At 38.0% G+C, this 22,633-nt stretch overlaps 1 protein-coding gene across 1 annotated transcript; it reads right to left on the bottom strand.

The window, feature by feature from the left end:
* Positions 1–1,281: 1,281 nt before the first annotated feature.
* On the bottom strand, positions 1,282–21,640 carry FNIP2 (folliculin interacting protein 2; the record flags this gene model as incomplete). Its single annotated transcript, XM_010141055.1, has 13 exons — positions 21,468–21,640; positions 15,004–15,130; positions 11,085–11,219; positions 10,122–10,222; positions 9,968–10,039; positions 9,201–9,301; positions 8,969–9,058; positions 7,743–7,814; positions 7,024–7,153; positions 3,206–3,407; positions 2,537–2,625; positions 1,579–1,725; positions 1,282–1,451 (listed from the first exon to the last, which is right to left on the bottom strand). Coding segments are annotated over exons 1-13 (1,609 nt in total), but the record flags the coding sequence as incomplete, so codon positions are not given.
* Between the last annotated feature and the right edge of the window lie 993 nt (positions 21,641–22,633).

Raw genomic sequence — 22,633 nt, 5'->3', positions numbered from 1 at the left:
ACACACACACTTCCTAAAGAAGGAGACCGGCAGAGGGCACCATCTTACTTTCAGTATCAGTTACTGCAGCCACCTGATGATAATGACTCTTGGATTTTATAAGAACAGAACAAAATCTGAAAGTATTTTGAATTCAGGCATCAAGAACTTGGCTAAGGCAATGCTAGTAGCAACATACAGCCTGGGAAGGCGAGAAGAGAAACAGATTCTTGACTAGTCACCAGTGGCAGCTTCTGTGAGTGACCAAAAGAGCTACTGCTGATCTTATGCCTCCAGTCCAGCTGTTTTTTGTAACCCCAGGTCTGGCTCCACCCTCAATACCCAAGCTTCTATTTCTCCCTCCAAGTCTGATCCATTACTCCTCTGCGTAACATTTTAAAGACATCCTAAAACAGGAAACACTTTACTACAACGACATGGCCAAGGGAGCAATTCTTAGTTTCATAAAGAGTGCTGAGAATAACAAACATAACTGAGACAATTGGCAAGAAACACAACCAGTAGTATGGTGTGGAAGTCACATTATTGCTTTAGCGTGCACGTGTGTTATTTTACATGGCAAAATAGCTTATCAGTTAAAAGTTAAAAGGCCAATCTGATGTCAGGCTCACAGCTGCTGCCAAGAAGAGGAGGAATTTTCGAGGATTTTGTTATTCTCTCAGCTCTCACTCACCTACTCATTTGACAAGAGTTATTTAATCCCTTGTGTCAAGATAATTTATAAGCTATAAAATATGTCAGAGAACAGCCTGAGGAGCTGGGCATAGAAAGAAAATCTTGACCCAAGCCCACTCACATGACTGTGAATGAATAGAGATACCGTCAGTTGCCAGACTTCTACTCTCTTGTCTTAATTTCCATCCTAGCTCTGTGAGAAAGATATAAAAGGAGGTAGCCAGGGCAGCTTCAGCTAACTACAAGAGGCCTCCAGGAGAACTTCCCTTAATGCAGTCAGTTCCCTCGTGTTCTTCCCAAACTGCTCAGATGGTGCAAGTGTTGTGAACTATCTTCATACTTCTATACCAAGTTACTTAACCAGGCACTGTAACAGGATGACGACAACAAGGGACCACGGAAAGAAGCAGAGACTCAGGCTATGCACACAGGCCTCCAAATGCTCTGTTTAACCAGACACAAAACATCTGTGGTAGCTCTGCCTAGCTGACAGCAGAGCACATCAGCAAACGTGATCTGGATCACACGTAGCTCTTGGAATCTGAGGAGTAGATGCAGGAAAGTGCTAGTTATAGAGAAATCTGAGGTTTTCCATTTCCTACTGACCCAGCTGTGCCCAGAGAGGGTTATATGGATGGGATTTTGCCAGCATGTTCACAGACTGTGATGTGCGCTTCTCAGAGAAGGCCTTTATAGGAGGATGGTCAACCGGCATTACTGTTGGGACCCAAGCCAGATGATATGTCAGCACCGCAGTTAACAAAGCAGCAAAGAACCTAGGAAAAAAGAATACAACCAAAATAACACCCACAAAAGAATATCCCTTTAAGTGCTTTACCATATCCACATACACTGACAAGCTCACAAGCTTTTTTTGAGAAAAGGAGACGGGGGGAAGCTTACTGATTTTTGTTGATCTGTTCTATCAGAAAAGTAAATTCTTTAAGAAAATGCTGGCATAGCTGATTCTTTTCCAGGGTGCTGGACATCATATTAAGCCACACGGGCTCTGCAATCCTTGGAACAGAATACAGGTTCCAGATGGTAACTCTGCTCAAAGAAAATTCCCAAAAAGTGTTAATATGCAGATTTCAATCTTGCAAATACAAGTAAGCCCCTTTCCTCTTCTACTGTCCACTGATTCTTTTTTCTAAGATCTACGAGACTAAAACTGGAAGAGTTTTCCAGACACACTAATTACTAGTGTCCCAGAACACCAGTCTGTTTAACTCAGTGTACCAGTAACTTAGTGCCTGCATATGAATTACATATTTGTCCTTCCTTTCTTGCATTCCCCTGTGTATTTGTATTCAGAGAAACAATTCAGAAATCATTGAGGGAGGATAGAGCCCATTCTATTCATTGCAGTCATTCAATTCCACATTCCAGACATTACAAAAACTCCATCCCACCAAAGTCTGGTCTCTTTCTCTCCCAGGACCCTGTCCATTACTTCCTCTAGCAGGTTGGAAAAAGAAAGCCTTTGACAACAAATTTCTTGTCAGTTACACTGATCAGCATCTATGTCTAAGAGTAGACAACTCATCTGCCTGAATGCCATAATCATTCCACTTGTGTGCACAGGCATCAGCAGAAGCCAACTCTTGACGAGATCTTAGACTTTCACTGACAGGCCCAGGTGCAGGTGAGTGCAACAAAACTACTTTTACTCCCACTCTGAAAATAGCTGAACTGGTTTTGCTACAGTTTTCTAAAATCATTTACCCAATACCCAAAACAGAAAATTCATTCATACCGACTTCAAGACTGGCTAAATTACATGACCCTGCATTCAGTTGCATATAACTGGAAATAACAAATATCTTTAGAGAGGCATGAGAAGAGCTCTCCATCAACTCACCTGAATTCTCCCAGGGCATCCATGACACGGCTGATATAAACCTGCACCCTTTGGCTGGATTCTGCTATTTTTCTACATGAGATCATGGCCTTGATTAAGAGTTAAAGACACAAAACAGCTTCTTAAAGGATTCACATTCTTCATCTTTTTAAGCTTCATTAACATGTCAAAAGTTTAACTAAGATCTAGCCCCGGTGCTATACAGCCACTCAAGACAGCAATAGCTACCAACCTCCCTCCACCTCATGAGAAACCAATCCCTAAGAGTGGACGTGGAAAGAGAAGAGAACATTTTTGAGAGAGTAAAGGGAAGACAGCAACAAACATTTTGTGTGTCTCAGTTACTGCACGGAAGGACAGAATACCATAATTTCCACAGTTTCCAGAGAGTTGAGAAAACATCAGTATGAAATACAGTGAGAAGGACAAAAAAAGAAAAATCCATAGAATAAAACTCTCTATTCGCATTCTGACTAGAAAACAAACCACATCTCTTTTTCAGCAAATGCTGAATTCCTACACTGGGCTCAGGCTCAAGACTACATGTGCAAGGAAGGATGGAAGCTTGAAATCATGCACCTTCTCCCACTCTTCATCTATCAGATTCTAGAATATTTAATTCTGTTTGACACTTATTTTTCCACATTAAGCCAAACTAGTATTCCATACCTTTTCTATTGCATATTTCAGCTTGTTCATGTGAGATTCAAAAAGTGGAAAATGAGAGAAAAAGAAATCCTGGAAGTTCCTCTGTGCTTCTTCTTTTTCAGGCAGATTAAAGATTATGCTGATTGCAATTTTTTTCCTCCGAACCACTGCAGGATTGGAGCTGCAGCTTTCATCAGCCATACTAAACATCTCTTCAGTGGACCTGTAAAACAGATTTGTTAGGACAGTTAGCTACATACTGAGAGGTAATTTGTCTTCTATCCGTAACTCTCTACATAGTAGAGGGTAGTTTATTATTAGGTCTCCTTTGACTGACTACAGCACACTTTGCTGTCACCTATCTCTGAACAGAGGATACCCAGGATTTTGATGGATAAGACCTATGTTTCCTCAGGTCGGAGGAAGGCAAGCCCTAAAGAGGCCAGTTCCCGAAGTAGTGTGGACACTTTCCTCTGAAACAGAGCTACTATAAAATCCCTCCTTCTGGATTTATTTTCAAGGAAGATTAACAGGGAATAGCAACACAACACACAAAATCATGAGGAAAGAAGGTTAAAGGTAATTTCAGAGATCTGAATGGCATCCAACACTTAAGATCCTGCCTAAGTCCTCAGCTGTGTGTCCATGATGCTCTTAAATCTGTACTGGTGCTCATGAGGGAAGTTGGGAAACTTTTTCAGCATCTTAAGATGGGTGTTTTAAAGCACTTAATCACGCAAAATAAAACTTTCTATTTTAATTGAAGACAAAATGTCACTACTCAGTAATTACTGTGAAAACACAGAATTAACAGCTACAAATACATGTGTGCCTAGCTCAAAGTTAGATATACTTAATTTTAAAAAGCTTTGTTTTCTGCTAAAAAGACAACAAAAAACCAGCAGCTATTTTACAACCATTATTATTTCGCAAGTTCAGTTTATTCGCTTGATAGTTCTGCCACACGTCTCGGTTATGCCAATTTTCAATATTGGACAAGGTGCAAACGCACCTTCAGTAAGTTTGCAGATGATGCCAAATGGGGGGGAAATGGTCAACACACCAGAGGGCACTGTTCAGAGAGGCTGTGGAATCCCCATCCTCGGAGATTTTCAAGACTTAATTAGAAAAGTTCCAAATCTGATCTAAATTCTAAGCTAGTCCTTTGCACAGGCAAATTATTTGGATGATATCCACAAGACTCAGCCCAGTGTACGTCTTCTGTGATTACTGAAACCCCTCACCCTGTTGCTCCATAAATATTTGCATTGCAAATCTAGCAATTTGCATTGCTAGATATTGATGTTGCTAGATTTACAGAACTATTATTTTTCTTGCTTAAAAAGTTTCTCGATCAATTTCACAGAAAAAAGAAGCCCTTGAAACATAAACATCAATGAGTAAAATAGTAAGGTCAAAACGTCTTTTGGAAAGACTTAATTGAAAAACGAGAAATTACACAGGGAGAAGGGTAAGAACAGAAAAGAAGGCCATTAGAACACAAACGGAGACATTCAGAGCAGCAGCCCCTCATACGGAAATAGCTTGGGTTTGGGGTTTCTTTTTAAGTTAAGACTGCAATATCAGTGAGTGGTAATTAAAGCCTTGAAGGCTTTTCATATCAGAATTATCTTGAAATGAAGCCTGTGTCATTTATAAACTTCTATGAAGCAATTAACAAGAGCAGAGCCTGAATGCTAAGCATTCATTCTAAAAATAAGTGGTTTATAGTTTAATTGGTTTGACCAAGTTAAATATACAACAGTTTCTCATCATAGAGGTATTAGTCCAGGAATACAGGAAAAACCACACACAATAAAACTCCAGCAAAAAACAGCTTGTGGGAAACCAGAGATCAAGACAAAAACATAACCTCATTTGAACTTCAGGAACTTGCATGCAGAGACAGAAATTCCCAAGGAAGTTGGGAAAGGATGGTCAGTTAGCATCTAAGAAACATCACAGGCTTTTGTACTGCTTCCCAGGAACAGAAATCAAATAATTTAGGTCTGTGAGAGAAGCTTTTTCAAAGCAGCTGCTAATCTAGCTTGCTTGCCAACTGGCTACATGAAGTTCCAGCTAAACATCTCATTTTCTTTGAGCTATTGGCCTCAAACATTAGTCACAGCAACTGCAGAATCTTGGCTGTACAAAATCAAGTGCAAACTCTGCTGTCACTGAAGTATTCAACCAGAAGCCTACTATTTCTCTACCAAGTAATCAGAAAACAAGTATCTGAAGAGACTTTTTTGCTTTGAATATTTGCTTTTTTGCAATTCAATAGCAGTTCTAGATAGTGGAAATAATAATGTCCTGTTTCCAGTATCTTTCCCCAGCATAGATTCTCCAACATGGAAGAAACACAACCTACTCCCTACAGCAAACAAGCAGCCCCAAAAGGCTACTTTCCTCTAAAAAATTTGTTACTTTCGTTAACACCTTTAGGAAATTTCTATTTGTGAAACTTTGGCTGCTTCTTAAACTGGGATGAAATTCTCTTTGTATTTATCCTAAATGTTTAAGCTTTTTTTTGCATGCACCTACTTTCCTCTAAAAAATTTGTTACTTTCGTAACACCTTTAGGAAATTTCTGTTTGTGAAACTTCGGCTACTTCTTAAACTGGAATGAAATTCTCTTTGTATTTATTCTAAATGTTTTAACATAGATTCTCCAACATGGAAGAAACACAACCTACTCCCTACAGCAAACAAGCAGCCCCAAAAGGCTACTTTCCTCTAAAAAATTTGTTACTTTCGTTAACACCTTTAGGAAATTTCTATTTGTGAAACTTTGGCTGCTTCTTAAACTGGGATGAAATTCTCTTTGTATTTATCCTAAATGTTTAAGCTTTTTTTTGCATGCACTGCTCTCAACCTTATTTCTTTAGGAAACTAGGCTAAAAAGTACTTCATTTTACTGAAAACAAAATGTTTACTAGCTTATTCTCAACTGCAAGCATGATTTAGAAAGCACTGACTGTTACATTAGCACCACTGCACAATTCTTCATCTTTAAAGTCATTCAGTAAGAATATCCAGGATAAAACATCAAGTGCTGACACAAGGGAAATAAGTCTTTTTATTTTTTATGGATGACATATTTTAAAGCTACTCTTAACCGAGAACAGTGAAGAGGGAGAGACAGCAAACAGTAGAAATTTCTTGTAGCTCTCCTCTAATTCCATGCTATCTCTGGGTGCAGGTGGATGCATACATAAAAGCAAATAATCAAGAATCATTTGCTATTTTGTAACTGACAAGGGAAGAATTTGCTTATTAGCTATGAAAGGTCTGCTGCATTCCATGCTTTGTTATGCCATTGAGCTACAAAAGCTAATAAAATTCCAAAACAGAAGCCAAGCTTTTTGATCACAGCTCTTTTTTTCTTCCTGTTTTGGCAGAAGTCACATCAGGAACATCCTGTACCAGCCAAGAGAGTCATCATGAGCTACTACTCCAAAATTTCAGTAACTGCTCACTAGTCAGAGTTCATCATAGTATAATGTAATTATGGTAGCAGTGCTGTTACAGTCCCTTTCATCTCAACAGGATGCTCTGCTCCTTCAGAAACGGTTTAATTTGCTTTTCAGAATGTGGCCTCAGATGCAGCCTTCATGTTCAATGAAATAAGTATATTTCAAATCAGGCCTTGCAGTTCCTATTCAGCCAAAACTTGATCTTTCTTCACATTGTCAATCTTACATAACATGCAGAGAATTTAGACTGAATTGTGAGCATTTAATGACAGGATTTGTCCTTTCAAAGAAAAGAAGCTGAAGCTCTACTTAGCTTAAATTACTGCTAAACAGCTGTTGTAATAAGAAAGGTGTTACACTCACCACCTTGGAATAATTCCATTTTCTAAACTGGTTGTCTGACTTCGGAGCCAGCGACGTTGGTAGCTGCTGGAAGATGATGATGAAGAGCTTGGAGATGGAAAAGGAGTGACCAGAAGGCTGCTCAGAGATGCTATCAAGAAAGTAAGAAATCCCACATCTATGAATTACAAGGAGCGCTGGGTAAAAATTCTTCTTCATACTCTAACTGGGAACAAATTCCCACAAATACTGCTCTTGCTTGCTGACGTTTTTTCACGTAATTTACTTGCAACAGAAGAAACAATTATTATTTTAAATAGATCTTGCTGCCTGAGGACATTCGTTTCTTATAAATTCAGAAATCTTCCCTACTAGAACATACTAAAAGTCTGCTTATTCTCATTAAAAGCATTCTATCCTAAGGGGTGTTGATCTCCCATTACGAAGTACAGATGTCCTGATCTCTTAGCCTCCTTTTCCTATTCAGTGCAAAAACTTTTTCCCTTGCTTTACTAAGGCTTCAGCCAGCTCTTCCACCAAATTATAAACTAAGAATCCAGAAAATTATGGCTGTAAACAACAAATATCATTACAAATATTCTTGCATTAGAGCTTGTGGCAAAAGTAGAAGGAAAACCACTCAACAGATCCAAAAATGTGCCTATATTTCAGGTGAATCACTGCACCAAAGGACTGCAATATAATTACGAAAGCAGGCAAACAAGACAGACAGCAGATACCTGACCGAGCAATGCCGCTATCTCTGTCCTCGTTTTGTCCTCTGCTAGGCATATCAACAGGTGTGCTGTGTGCTAAAACAAATAGATCAAATCAATAGAAAATATTACATAACTCATCATACCATTTGTCAACATTTAAAAAAAAATGTTTAAGTTTAAAGGTCACAAAACAGCAAAGTAAAATCCTGTACTCCAAGTAAGCGGTATGGGTGAGCAGAAGTGGCAGCAAACAGTGTTCCCATACTACCATATTACTCGAGGAAGCTGGTTATTCACCGCAGTCTAAAAACATCTCTAAAGAAGCTTAAGAATGCGAATACAGTGTACCTTATCAGAAATCACATATGCTTTGAAAACGAAAGCTGCTGGTACCCCCCCATCTGCTACTCTTGACTTTTTTTTTTTTCAGGTGTGCAAGGTTGTCATTTTATATAGGTTAGAATCATAATGAAAGAGTCAAATATAGGGTCCATTACGCTTCAGACTCACTCCCCAAGCAGAGATTCACTATCCCCAAAGCCTCACATTCAGCCTATGCTGAATTACATCGAAGTGTTAGTAGTGCAGAGTCACTCAAACTGTACAGCATGCAAGATTTGCAAAGGTTGTGAAGAAACTGCATTCCAGTTCACATTTTTGCAATTAGTAGAATCTAAGCCGAAGATCTACCTAGGCCTAAGATCTACCAACCTGCATGGGTCATCAATACGCCTGTAAAATCAGACTTCATGTAGTTTAGTTTTGAAAATTAAAGAAATTGATTTTGTTAAAGATAAAACCCTTAAAGTCTCCCAGACTTAACTCAAGAATTAATTGCAAATGTCTGCCATCAAATTAAAAAAAAAAAAGAGCAGCAAAAGGCAAGAGAAAAAGAAGCTGTACACCAGGCAAGACACCTGGCACAACTGCAAGAAACCAGCTGTAAGCCAGGAAACACAAATTCTCTAAGAAACATAAGGGCTCGTTTATCATTAAAAACACTGCATGAAAATACCTTTAAAATTAAATGGAGGAATTAGAAAAGAAATATGAACAAAAAGCAATTAATTTAGCTAATTTTGGGGGGAAGAATTATTTTTAAGTATTAGCCAGATACATCTGTTGTCACTATTTTAGCCCTTTCTGTTTCTAGAGAGTAATTATGTATGTCCTGCAAGGATTCAGAAGGAGCTGGATTTGTTTGTGCATATGGATGTGTCACACTGTGGCTGGCATTCCACACAAACCTGCAAAGAAAGAAGCACTGCGGATGAGCCGGAGGGGACCTCCTTCAGACACACCCTGCAGCAGTTTGCTGCTACACAGCTGTAACACACCTAGGAAACAAAAGCAATGTAGAGAAAATGCAATGCAAAAAAGAAAAAAATAAAAGAAAGAAGGTGATGCACAGGAAAAAAAAACCTGAAGGAACAGATGGCCTTATGTTTTCAGAAAGACATAGAACCTAGAAATATTTACCTAAATTACTTCCACTGCGACAGGTTCCCAAACCATTCTGATTCGAGCTCAGCTTTCCCAGGCTGGGATCTTGGTTGATGTATTCAAAGCTATCTTGTAAGCTACAAAAGGGGGGAAAGCCAGTGTTCCTTAGGAATATGATCAATAGGCATTAATATTAGCTTGAGAATCGGGCTCATATTATGGAGAAAAAGAAGGTTTAGGATTAAACTTACAATCAAGGAGCAGGAGGCTTTCTGAAATTGTAAGAAAACAGGCATTTATTTTCTATATAGAATCCCTCTTTGAATTCTTCTAAGTTTCTGTATGTCACATTTGGGATTCGGTTTATTCACATATGCCCATTTTTGGGACAGGGATAAAAGGGAACAAGTGAGTAACGGTGTATCTTCTGTCACTGTTGAAGGAAACAGAAGCAGGACACAGGGATACTTTCTCAACATATATCCCACGGTCACCCTTCCAGCAGCAGGAAGAGACAGAGGCTTTGACTGTCCAAAGCACCTAACCTCTGAAGTTTATTGCATACCCTGGACAAATTAAGAAGCAAAAAATCAGAGAGATTTTAATTTCTAAACTTGAGTGACCTGTCTGGGATCTATCAAGAGAATCCTTCTCCACAGCCACCATTTCTGATTTTCTGCTAGAGTTTTCCGCTTCAGCTTAGTCAAATTCAGAAGCAGTGACAGAAGGACTACAAAAGAAGAAAGAAGGAAAGACAACAGCATTGGATGGGGAAGAAAAAAGAAATTAAAATATGTCCTTACTTATAGTTGCTTCCACTGAAGCTTCCTACCCTGGCTGAGAAGACTTTACTTATCATCAGCTGTGGGGGAGAGCTGAAAGGATAAACAGTCATTTCAGTGAGTCATCGATCCCAAGTGCCTGACAAGAGAGTGAGTAACAGAAAAGGACACTCACCGTATATAGTGAATTTTCAAGGTGGAGCCTTTGTAACTCATTGCCACTGAGCCAAACATCATTTCTCCCAGCATGTTGACATCAGAGGCTGGTCTGGTGTACTATGTGGACAAGAAGACGGGAAGATCAAAGTCAGTAACAACTTGGCATACTTTTTCAGTTTAATATAGTGCCAGAGTGCTACACTTTGAATGGACAAGTTCTGCTTTTCCATGCAGACTAAGATCCTGTGTGATTCTAACACACCGAGTGCAAGTACAAGAAAGCGCAGCTGGAAGACATACTCTGTTTTGCTCACTAGATGGGCATTGTTACCCTTGTTCCAAGAAAGCCTCCAAAGGCAAGAAAGAAGAAAAAAACCAACTACTGCATTTCCAAAGAAATAGCTGTGTCCAGCAACACTTCCATGTAATAGAGTGTTTGGTGAAACTTGTTCACAGGACTTAGATTCTGTAGTCTGGATCCCCAAGTATTAAACTGTATCCTTATTCAAATGAGTAAATTCTTCCCTGGCCTTACATAAAGCTTCTTGGAAACATTCCTGATTGGGAAATAATTTGCGAAGACTGTTTCTAAGTATAATCAGACCAATATCTTATTTAGTTTCAAAAGATAGATCATAAACAGCAAACGGAGAGAAGTTTTTTTTAATTCTGACGGAAATCACCTGCCTTCTAGTTAAATACATTTTTCCCCTACCTTAATCTACACATGCTTCAAATGACATTTTTCTAGATTAAATGTTTATGCTTTTATTGAGAAGCAGAGTACGTAAAAAGTAGTTCTCTTAAAAATCTGATGTTACAGCAAGACACATTGAAGTGACTCTTAATACACCATGTTCAACAGCTTCTTCAGAAACAGGCATGAAGCATATAGGTAGACATCTTTCAAAAAGAGAACAGAGAACAGACTTCTTCAGGGGAATGGATACATACAAGCAAGAAAAGTAACAAACTTTACCTGATACCTCGGTATCTGCTCTTTGATATTTTGCATACAGCTTATTGACGGACTATGGGAAGAAATATTGTTGTTCCCATTGCTTGTTTGGCAGCTCTTGGCAGAAGACTTTACAGAAGCATCCTCTGCTGTTTTCTGTGTCAAAACAGAGAAATATGATGAAAACAATTACAGCAAATATGAGAACTCCCATCTGTAAACATGCCACAGCAAGATTTTTCTTAAACTACAGGTAAGGAACAGAACTAAAAGATACTCTTATCTGGTTAAAAAAAAATACGTTATCAGTTTTAAAAGATTTTTTAAAAGGCCAGCATCAGAGAAAGTGCAGAACTACTCTCACATCAATATTGTCAGACAAATTTTCACAATATCACACAGAGTAATTAAAGTTCCACTGGAAGATTATTCCCAACTGTTATGAATTGCTCTGTGTAACATTTGCCAAAGTTTATGTAAACAAAGTTTCAGCTTATGCATTGCTTACAAACCCAATTTCTGTAATCATTTGCACAATTAATCACTCAAATTGCATGTAACTTTTGCTGTCCAATTTATTAACAGATTTCTTAAACAGAAGAACAGCCAAAAACAACAAGGGGTGAATAATGCATCATTTGGTAGAATTATCAAGTTATAAAATCTACTTATGAGACCTGTAAAAGAGTTGCATAAAAAGAAAAAAAAAATTAGGCAAATGAATGTTTAAATCCAGATAATTGCTTAATTCAAAGTTTACTCTCAAGTCACTATGTTTTCACATTTTAGAACTAATCAGAAAGGTGTAGAGGAAGCTCAGAAAGATAGAGATTACATTAATGTTTTTCCATACATGTTTCATGATACAAGCTGCATTTAAATTCATTGGAATTTGCTTAATACACTTTTCTTGAAAAAAAAAAAAAACAAACAAAAACCTCAGTGAGTTTCTTGTTTTCTATAACAGCTGCTTTTTTCCCCCCCACTTTGAATGACCCTTAGATGTCAGTTAAAAGAGCCACATCATTTCAAACATACTTCTCACATGCACTTGAAATTATTTCTATGAAGGGCGCAAAATTATAACCTTTCAGCAAGGGAAACTGTTTAGAATGTCTTAGAAAGCTTATCTCACATGCTCAAACCTCATATATTTAAGAAATTCGTAATCCCTTAATGAACATATCTTTAAAGTGTATTAACGTAAACACTCCTTCACTTGGTGAACATTGAAACGAAGGGTATTTTTATAAGTCTCATTTTGTGCCAGCATGGTTTCCTCACTGGGAACATGCACTGGCAGAGATGAACTAAATTCTTTTTTTAAATGTCAACAAGGTACATGTAGATAGTTTACAGAAAAAACAAGCAAGCAGGCAAAACTAGTACTAATAACCTAGACACTAGTAAAAAGCATTCATAACCAAATTTACATCACATATTTTGGGCTCAGCAAGACGAGAAAGGAACGATAACTGGAAATTAAACAGAAATAAAAGTAGAACCCAATATTCCGCAAGACTGATCTTTAAATGAACACTTTAATACTACAGTGCAGTAACTCTAATAAGTTTTAGAATACTCAAGTCACAATGACAAGATGATGAAACGAGCAAAAGGAAAGATGCAGAAGAGGAAGAGCAAGCCAAGGAACAGATGATCTGTCTTTTTTTAAAAAGTTGAGTTTAAACTACAGTGAGTACAGCTCCTTTACCAATTTTAAAACAATCCTACTAGCATGTTCAAAAAAAGTAAAACCCTGGACTTCTATATTTTATCCTGTATCTGTACTCCTTTTGAACAGTTTTTCCTGGCACAGTATTTATAGGCTATTGGTTATTTATCCCAATGTGACTGTAATTAGGGGTTTAGAAATGCACCAATGCCAGTAGTCACGTTTAATGAGCTTTTGACAAAAAAATGCCTAATATAAGTGGTCCGATATACACCATCTGCAGACAGAATTGGAGATTAAAACACTGAAAAGAGACGCAGTATATTAAACAAACACATCGTTAAATGGAATACAGACCTGCTAGCTCCCCCAGTTAAGTTTATTGCATACTTTAAAGACAAACAATGTATTTGAATACTCAATGTGAATAAGCTTCATTGCTTTTCAGGGAAATGGATAAGTGCACAGCACTTTCTTGACTTCAGTTTAAACAGGACTGAGCTTGAGAGCAATTCTGCCTTAACTTTAAGTGAATAACACACCAAATTTATAGGCTATTGGTTATTTATCCCAATGTGACTGTAATTAGGGGTTTAGAAATGCACCAATGCCAGTAGTCACGTTTAATGAGCTTTTGACAAAAAAATGCCTAATATAAGTGGTCCGATATACACCATCTGCAGACAGAATTGGAGATTAAAACACTGAAAAGAGACGCAGTATATTAAACAAACACATCGTTAAATGGAATACAGACCTGCTAGCTCCCCCAGTTAAGTTTATTGCATACTTTAAAGACAAACAATGTATTTGAATACTCAATGTGAATAAGCTTCATTGCTTTTCAGGGAAACGGATAAGTGCACAGTTTATACGCACTTTCTTGACTTCAGTTTAAACAGGACTGAGCTTGAGAGCAATTCTGCCTTAACTTTAAGTGAATAACACACCAAAAAAAAAGACCAAACATTCTAGATCACTTTTTAACATCTATGTGTTTGCATGCCGTTGGCTGTTTTAATAGGATACCTAGATTAGTGTCTGGTGAGAAAACAGATTATAGCCTGTATCATGTGTTATGAGGGAGATTATAATATGTTTTATGTCAGTGTTTCATAGAGTTTTTGATAGGAAATTTTGCAGTTGACTTTTAAAGTATTCAAGCAAGTCAAATAATTTCAGTATTTAAATGAAGCCAGAAATATTTTTTCCTCACATGCTGTGTTTCAAACCAGCTTTAAGATACAAATTAATGACCTTGATTGGGGGGGAAGGGAGGGGGGGGAGGTGAGAAAGCAAGATTAACAGACCAGTCTGACCCATTTACCCTCTTAAGCAGATGATCAGTCATCAGCTGATGATGCTCAGACTTACTGATCTGGCACAATGGCATATTTGCAGTGCAAGAGAAATAGAGACTACTGTTTTTAAGCATCCTCATAAGCAATTTCTACAAGTCATAACTATTCTTATATCACTAGTGATTCTACAACAAACCATGCTAGTCTGACATGCTGAAGCTGCTGTTGTAACAAAGGCTTCAAAACAAACAAACAATTGAAATAATTCAGCGTAGAAGAGAAACAGATCTAGTAGGAAAAAACCCACCAACAAACCACAAAACAACCACAAAACAGAAAATACTATTGTATTACTTGTCATAAAAAAAAAATAATCACCCAAGTTTGCTAGAAGCATTACTCCACAATCTGTGCCTAGAGATCAGTGTGAAGAACTGACATATGCATCTTGACAGCATCTACTCTTCCTCCTGTGTGTATCACCAAAACTTATGTGGTCATATATTGCCATGTGTCAGTCTTCCACATTATAGCATGGTTAGCCAAAGTGGTTTTATCTGAATTAAATCAACTCCAACCACTTTTCTAATCCAAGCACCGAGGGATGACAAACACATTTAGAGACATGCTAGACAGCGCTGGAACAATGGGACTGTTCACCCAAGGCCAACAACAAAAAGCAATCCCAGTCAACATTAAAAAGGCTAAGGAGCTAGTCAGTTTAAAAGGGTATAGATTGCTTAAATTGGGCATTAAGTTTCAATACCATATTTATATTATAAATAACAAATACTAGATGTGTTCATAGGCTTTTCAGAATCTAACACACTCCTGTTGCAGCTCTCACAGAATCAAGATCAAATGAAAGATCACGATTAAGAAAATTTCACTGACATACTAAAATTCCAGCTTTTGGGAAGGGAAACAAGAGCAGTAAGACAAAAGCAAAATTAGCATTTCATACCTGAACCACAGCTTCATCAATTTTGCGGACTGCTTTGGAATCAAATAAGACCTGTCTGCCTCTCCTCTCACAGTCTTGGTAAACTATCAGGCGGATTTCATTCAAGTCAAACTCTGAAGAGGACCAGCTGCAGGTTATAAACACAAGATGTTAAAATAACGTGCTTACTTTGCAGGCTTGTTTAAGTGAAGAAATAGGTACTGGACAAATACATCTTTTATTCAGCATTTACAAGAATCAGGCTGTAATCCCAGAACTCCAACCAAAAAAAAAAAAAAAGGAACTACAAGGAGCCCAGTGTCGCTGATACACAGGCAGGCACAGCCAGACCAATTTTCATTCAATCTTTCTTCGAAATTTTCCAGAAAGACAACATAAAACTGTTTCAGCAAGCTCCAGTCCTTAGCTACTCTTAAATTTACTCCCATCTCTGTACAGTGTGGGTCATCCCAATTGCAAGGCAAAACAATGGATTACCATCCTCTTTTACTACAGCCTTTCACAGGCTCAAGGTGTACACCCTGATTCATCCTTCTCTCCTCCTAACACCACAAACACAATTCGTTTTGACCTGTTCTTGATATAAGTTACGATTTTTCTGAAGTTTAATTCTTGTAACTAAAAGACAAGGTTTATGTTGTTCCATTATTTTCCCCTTACTTTTTTGAAGTTTCAGGGTTTACAGAGCAATAATTATGGCAACATTACAGTGACTTCAACTACGATAAAACTCATTTAGTAGATGAAATCAAGATACTACTGAGATACTTGTTTTGTTTCAGACTGAATCGCAAGCCAGAACCTCAGAGACAACCATAGCACACCACTTGCCTCCTTGCACTACTGGAGACCACTGAGGAAGACAACTGATCATGCCCGTGATGGCAAGACCAAAAGGAGTCAATCTACATGTTAGAGCATGGAGGGTTACTTGGCCTCAGGTTCAGTTACAGAAAATGCTTTTCATGTTAGATAGCTGACAAACTGGAATTAATGGAATAAAACTGCTGCTGCATAAAGCAGTGTCACACCGCACTAGTGCTCAGTCATATTGCCTCATCACTGACCTGGATAGACCGCATCTAGGGGGCAAGAGTGCTACCGTTATTCATAGTTGTTGGTTTAACAAATTGCATAATAGACTTCACTCAAGGCCACACTGATCTCCCACCCAAAAGGACGTTTCTCTTTGGAATTTTCCTAAACTATACCCTACAGAGGGGGAAGGTTTGAGGGAAGAGCACAAAAACTCTTTACAGCTGGAAGACAACAACTTCAATAGGTATTTCTTTTATTCCACGCTCTGCTAACAGCCATAAAGCTCTAGCGAAGGAAACACCATCAGCTCCTACAGTCAGCAAAGTAACCAAGGGCAACTGCTTTAGGAGTACACTCAGAGACTGGCAAATTTAAAATCATTATAAGCAAAGCCAGCTTTGTTTCTTCTTTGTGCTTCATCTTGCATTTCAGATATCAACTCCCCTTTCTATGTAGCTAGAATGAAAAATAAGCCTAAATAAGCACCTTTTTCAAAGCTGCAAGACCTCATCCATCTGGAAGATTTTATTTTATTTTTAAATACCTTAGGGCAGAATAATCTCCTCTGAAAGGTACTCTGATACAAGTATACTCTATATGCATAATATACAAGGGTCCAGTACACCTCAAAGCCAGATCATGGAATGATGTTAAAGGCTGTTTTGCCATCAACAATGAGGAAACATGTTGCCTCCGAAGTGCTAGGAGTGTCAGGCAGTTTCCTTTTCAAGTCTTTCCTTTCAAAGGGTGTCACAGCATTAAGTTAACCTGCATGAGATCAGACCTGATACCATTGTTGATAACTTGCCCAACAAAGATCCTACACACCTCACATATACAGAGAGCAGCAACTACACCATGAGAAGTCAGAGTCATTAGACTTCATTCTAATTTGCTGTATGAATCCGATGCCCTTCAGTACCAGGTACTCTGATACCTCTTCAATTATACTAGTCACCTACACACTTTCTGCAACAGACAATATCTGAAGTAACTATGCTGCTTTCTTAAAAAGGCAACAGGTCTTCCCTCCTTTCAACAGCAAAGAAGAGGTACATCTCTATGGCCTTAATATAAATTGCATGCAAGAGCAAAGCCTTATTTTACCTCCAGGACTGGCACAGCAGGATCTATAGTTCAGACAACAGGACAGCAAGTCTAAACTGAGAAAGATTTATTTCAGGCACAGATTGAGCCAATCCAGCCCTGCATCTGCCCACTGATGCTAAAAGCATGTTCAATACTTGTGTTGTATGAATTTAGATTTCTTTATGAACAGGTGAACTCCCACATTCCACAGTAAAGCAAACATCATGTTGTTTGTGCAGTGCCAAATTCTGTATAAGGTGTGAAGCCAATTTAACAGCCTGCTTCTACACAGCATGCCTTTTCCACACAGCATGCTAGAATTAAAGATTGCTGCTATCTATCAGAACTTCAGATTCTGGTACCAGACAGCCACAAATTAGCCATTGTACAGAGCTTTATAGATTCCCTATACTCTGTTAAATCTAGGGAAGCTACTTCAGATAATGCTTCTTACAGTACTATTCAAATATCAAACTTATGTTTTAATGAAATCTTTGCTTTCAGGCTTTGAATCACCTAGAACACAGGTACCGTTCCTGCAGCAGTCCTACCCATTACAGAAGAGACCCATCCTATTAAAACCTCGTGACAAGATAAAGCTCATCTACAGGCAAGTCATACACGCATATAAATCCACAGTCTCATTACTTCCATGAGGAATCTAGCACCAGGCCCAAGACTAGTCAGATGATCAGGATGTTTTTCTCTGCAAAAGCTGATGAGCAGACTGTTTATGGTACTTCCACCCTTTATTGTTTAAGCCAGCTTATATAACATACAGCCTCCAGAACAGGACAGTGGGAGTATACAATCATCTCCTAAAAGCAGAGTGTTGAATGCAGATAGTACACAGACTCATCCTTCAACTCCGTTTTCACATGTTGTAAAAACTAAAACTCCAAACCATTACTTATCTCTGTATCAGCTTTTTGTTTATTTAGCAATGCTGAAAGGCATGTACTAGTTTGTTTCTTCTTCACATATAGTTTTTGAAAAAAGATAAGATCTCTTGCACAAAATACCAGTTCGTAAAAAAATACACCACACTTCCGCACAGTATAGCTTAATGTTCATTTAGACGTTAGAAAGTAAATGCTTCAATGTTTGACTAAGAAGAAAAACACCTTTCACTCTTCTATCAGTTGTTTCTAAAAAGACCAAAATATCTGAAACAGGCAGCAGCAATATTTTACCCTGGTTTTTTCTAAGGATAAAAGGCTCCTTTGCACCTAGGCAACCTATATGCGTACAGGTTCACCTTGCCCAATTATTTGTTAATTTCACTAATCAATTTCAACCACCAAGTTTGACCAAGGGATACATATTTCTGTCCTCCAAAAACGGTGAAGACTTTCCTCTCCCCCTCCAAGGCCACAATATGAACCACTGTTAACTTTAAGGCAACAAAAAAGTCCTCATGATCCATCTGTGGGAGGTAGGTAGAGGATGGGGGAAGAGAAGATTCTGAAAGTGTAATTTGAAAAGCTTGTGCCAGAATTTGCACATTATTAGACTGAATTTTCTATTTTTGATTTTGAGATTCTGTTACAGAAATTGTGAATTCTTCCACTTTTGGACTAGAAAGCAAACCCTCAACGTGCTTACAAAAAGTCCATTATTTTCCAGCTGCACATTATGAGATTCTAACTGTTCAATCCATGTCCAATTGTAACAAATATTGATGTTTATTCATATCAGAAGTGCCCCTTAAGCTCTTTACCACCACTCCCAACACTATCCTACTTCATGTCTCAAGACTCACTTGTTGTCCCTGTACTTACCTGGTAAAATCTAAACTGTCACAATGCTGATTGTCTCCTTTTTCTTTATTTCTGTCTAAAACAGCTTATCCGACCACACTGAAGTGCTGAAAGAAGCTACGTGAAAGCCACAGAACACAAGTAGTTTTGCATATATACCTGCTCCCAAAAGTGTTACTTCTGATAACTCAACTACGTAATCGCCAGAGAAAGCTTCATATCACTTATGAATGTTTAGCAAGAATAAATGTGCTACAATCACTACTCTTGGATGAGAACTTCTGCTTCTTCAGTCAGCTTTAAAAAAGCCTTCAAAAATAAAGTTTTTTTTCTAAACACTAACTGAAACATCATTTGCCTAAGCCCTGTTTATATAAAAACTTTCTCCTTTTGCATATACAAGAAAGATCTTGGATGTTCAATTATGTTTAAGAACTAATAGAATTATGAAAGATCTGTGCTTAAGGAATACATATTGCTACGTGACTTATAAAACAGATGTTACAAATAAAATTAATAGAATTACAGTAGGGGTTTTTTTTCAGCCACCTGAGTGTCAATGTGCTGCAAAATGACAAAACAGGTTTCTGATAACATTACACCCTAGAAAGGCAAAGAAGTGAAGAGACTGACAGCTAACTGAAAAACAATGCATTATGCCGGGTCCTGCATACTCTTAAAAATTAGCTAAATTAATACAAGCTTGTGTGAATGTTCATATTCCAGGTTAAATGTGGCTGTCTGTACTGAACATAAATGTTTTCTTATTTCACCACAAAAAAATAAAAGCCCCACATACCTTTTCTCCACTTTTTGTAACTATGTGACCCTTATTACTCATGTCTGCTCTGGTAATTGCTAGACCCTCCTGTAAACTAACTGAGTTCTCTGCAGCAGCAACAATCTGTCCCAGCACATGATGGCAGATCAGAAACATAGCTGGAAAAAGGAAGGAAGAAGTACAAGGCAATGGAACCTCCACCTCTTGGTGGCAGCATGAGTTGTACTAACTCACTTCATCTATTGAGCTATATACCTTTAGGAAAGGGCACGAAGAACATTTCCAAATAAGTATTGAGGCTAGTTAGAATGTTAATTGATTTTTTTTGTTCCCAAGTCAGTTTTCTGCCTGCTTAGTGAGCTGAACTGTCTCCCTAAGGAGAACGGATTGGAAAGGCTAAGGCCAGCCCAAGGGGAAAAAGGATAACAGCACAAGGCCAGAAAGCGAAGGAGAGGCAACGTGATTACAGCGGTCTGTTTGAACAGCTCAGCTTATCTAGCCTCACCTTAAGAGATGATCTTTCCTGCATATGAAAGATGCTAGAACTAATAAAGATAATCTTCAAGTCAAAATAAATAAAATCAAGCTGTCTACATTCACACAACAGGAAAATCAGGTCTACTAAAGATACTAGAACACTACAGATTTTTTTTGAAAGCAAGCCACAAGTTTGGAACAACTTACAGATACCCAGGCAAGGTTTCTCCCCAGGTTCCATATTAGCTTAAGTTTGCTTCATTTTCTCTTAAATTGCCATATAAGCTACTTTCTGTTGGTTTGTTCAAACTTTCTTCCATTACAGATACACACATGGAGGCAAGGCGATCTCTCATACTTAAGGGAAAACAGACTTGTTTGTTTCTGAAAAAAGTGACAAAAAGTTTGTCCTAATCTGTCTTGAATCAGTATTTACAGTTAACACAGATCTCCAAACCCCTGATCTTTACAAAGGCGGCTTTTGGTGCACCTTTATAACAAACAGCATGCATGCAATAACTGAAGAGCGACCTATTAACTTATATTCAAAAACTACTTCATCTAACCTTAAAATGTTTTTGAAAGTGACTAACCCCTCACTACTTCAGTGCAAGGTCTACAGGGTAGAGAAATAAAAAGGCTGAAACCTATCTATACATCTATATTTTTCTGCTTCTTAGATCAGCAATCCTGAATGTAGAACATTCATTAGAATTTGGAAAAAGCTGCCCCAAACTGAAATTTCAGCATGGTTATGCTGCAGTAGAAACCCAGGCATTTGGAGATATACTAGCACACCTCTGAAAAACACACCATGAAGAAGTCAAAGAAACATTATTCATACTCCAGATTACTTTGATGTAATGCTTGGTCGAGGACATTTACAAGGAAAGCAGAGGGTTCCCCTCTCCATTCCTCCTCCACTTCACAGCATTCTCTCCTGTCTGCTCTGTACATTGTTACCACTTGACCCACTAACAAGGGAGGCAGCAAAAAATAAGGAAAACTAATTAGAAAACTAGAAAGAGAAGGTAAGATTATTTAACCTTAACTGAAAAGAAAGGCAATTATCCTTCATGCCTCAGTTGGCATATACATAAATCTTACACATCCAAGTCGAGAACGCAGATTCAATTTCAAACAACAGGGAAGACTTTCTGGAGGATCTGTCACCATCATCAACAAGAATAAGCTTCTAATAAAACCTCTCCGATTATTTACAAAATAGATTTATAATCATTTGTGAGAAAGGCTAATATCAACTAAAAATGTCCGTTCTCTGTCAAAAATCATACATATCAAAAAAGGTACATGCATACCTGTTTTGCAGCAGTCTAGTAGTCACTTTGCTCGCACAGCTGACACTTTGGTCTCTCAAAGATTTTCTAATCCTTTCATCCAATTTGGTGCAAGAGAGATTATTTCCAAATGGTGCATCACTGTCGTTTCTTGCTCTTTGTCCATTTGCAGCTTTTGGTGTACCCCCGCACATTTTCGTTTGCTACAAACCCTCTTCTAAAGCTCCCTCAAAGAAACTAAATATCCACTAAAGAGATACAGCCTCAAGCAGATTTCTTTAGTATAGATCAACCATTAGCAATGGTAATTTACCATCAGCTTTCTTCCCTATACAGGAACACAGTCTGCCAAATTTCCTGTTAGGGGAAAGAAAAGCAAAGATATCTTCATATATTCTACAAGCCATTAATGCAGAAAGACAGCTGTAGCTAATGTACTGCTGCAATTATTTCAGACAGAGGAGTAGACATGACTTTCAAGTTTCAGAAGCCATCGCAGACTTGCTCCTGCTGTTAAAGAGTTTTTCCTGCCAAGCCTGGCGCACAGCTGTAGCAGATACAACAGCTAATATTGACTTTAACTATGTTTGTTTCCTGGTATGTGATTAGGTAGCTGGCAATTATGTAGTCACAAGACTGAACATATGGCCTCTTAAAAAAAGCATACTTGCTTTTGCAGTGACTCGCCCTTAGTTGCAAGGTTGTTGCACTGGCTACAACACCCTGTTAATGGCTCTCATGTGAGCAAGTGTCATCTGACAACCCCTAGCAACCTCCTATAGCTTAAGAGCAAATAAGAATCTGTCATCATCGCCATATGGTTATCAGTCAAAAAAAAAAACCCAACACCAAGAAACACACTAGATATTCTGCACTGTAATGCTTTTACTTTTAAAGACAAATAGTATTTAAACCTGGCCAAGAATCTGAAACTATCTTGAAAAAGCTCTTTTAAAAAGTAGAAGGGAAAACAACCAAAAAATGTTTGTCACAGAGTAAGTTCGATAATAAGAATCTATAGCCATATGCCTATTAAAACAACTTAATGGCAGTACCGATGAAAAAAAAATTAATTAAATATTTCTGACCAAGACAATATACGTTTTTAAACAGAATGAAGGGACCTGACCATTTGTTCAGGCTCAGGCAATTCCACTGGAGAACAAAATCCTCTTTCCCATTCCTGC

Source organism: Buceros rhinoceros, unplaced genomic scaffold, assembly GCF_000710305.1.
Source record: "Buceros rhinoceros silvestris isolate BGI_N320 unplaced genomic scaffold, ASM71030v1 scaffold13010, whole genome shotgun sequence".
NCBI classification, from domain to species: domain Eukaryota; kingdom Metazoa; phylum Chordata; class Aves; order Bucerotiformes; family Bucerotidae; genus Buceros; species Buceros rhinoceros.
The sequence above is the reverse complement of the archived record's forward strand: the minus strand, read 5'-3'. Positions and strand labels throughout refer to the sequence as shown.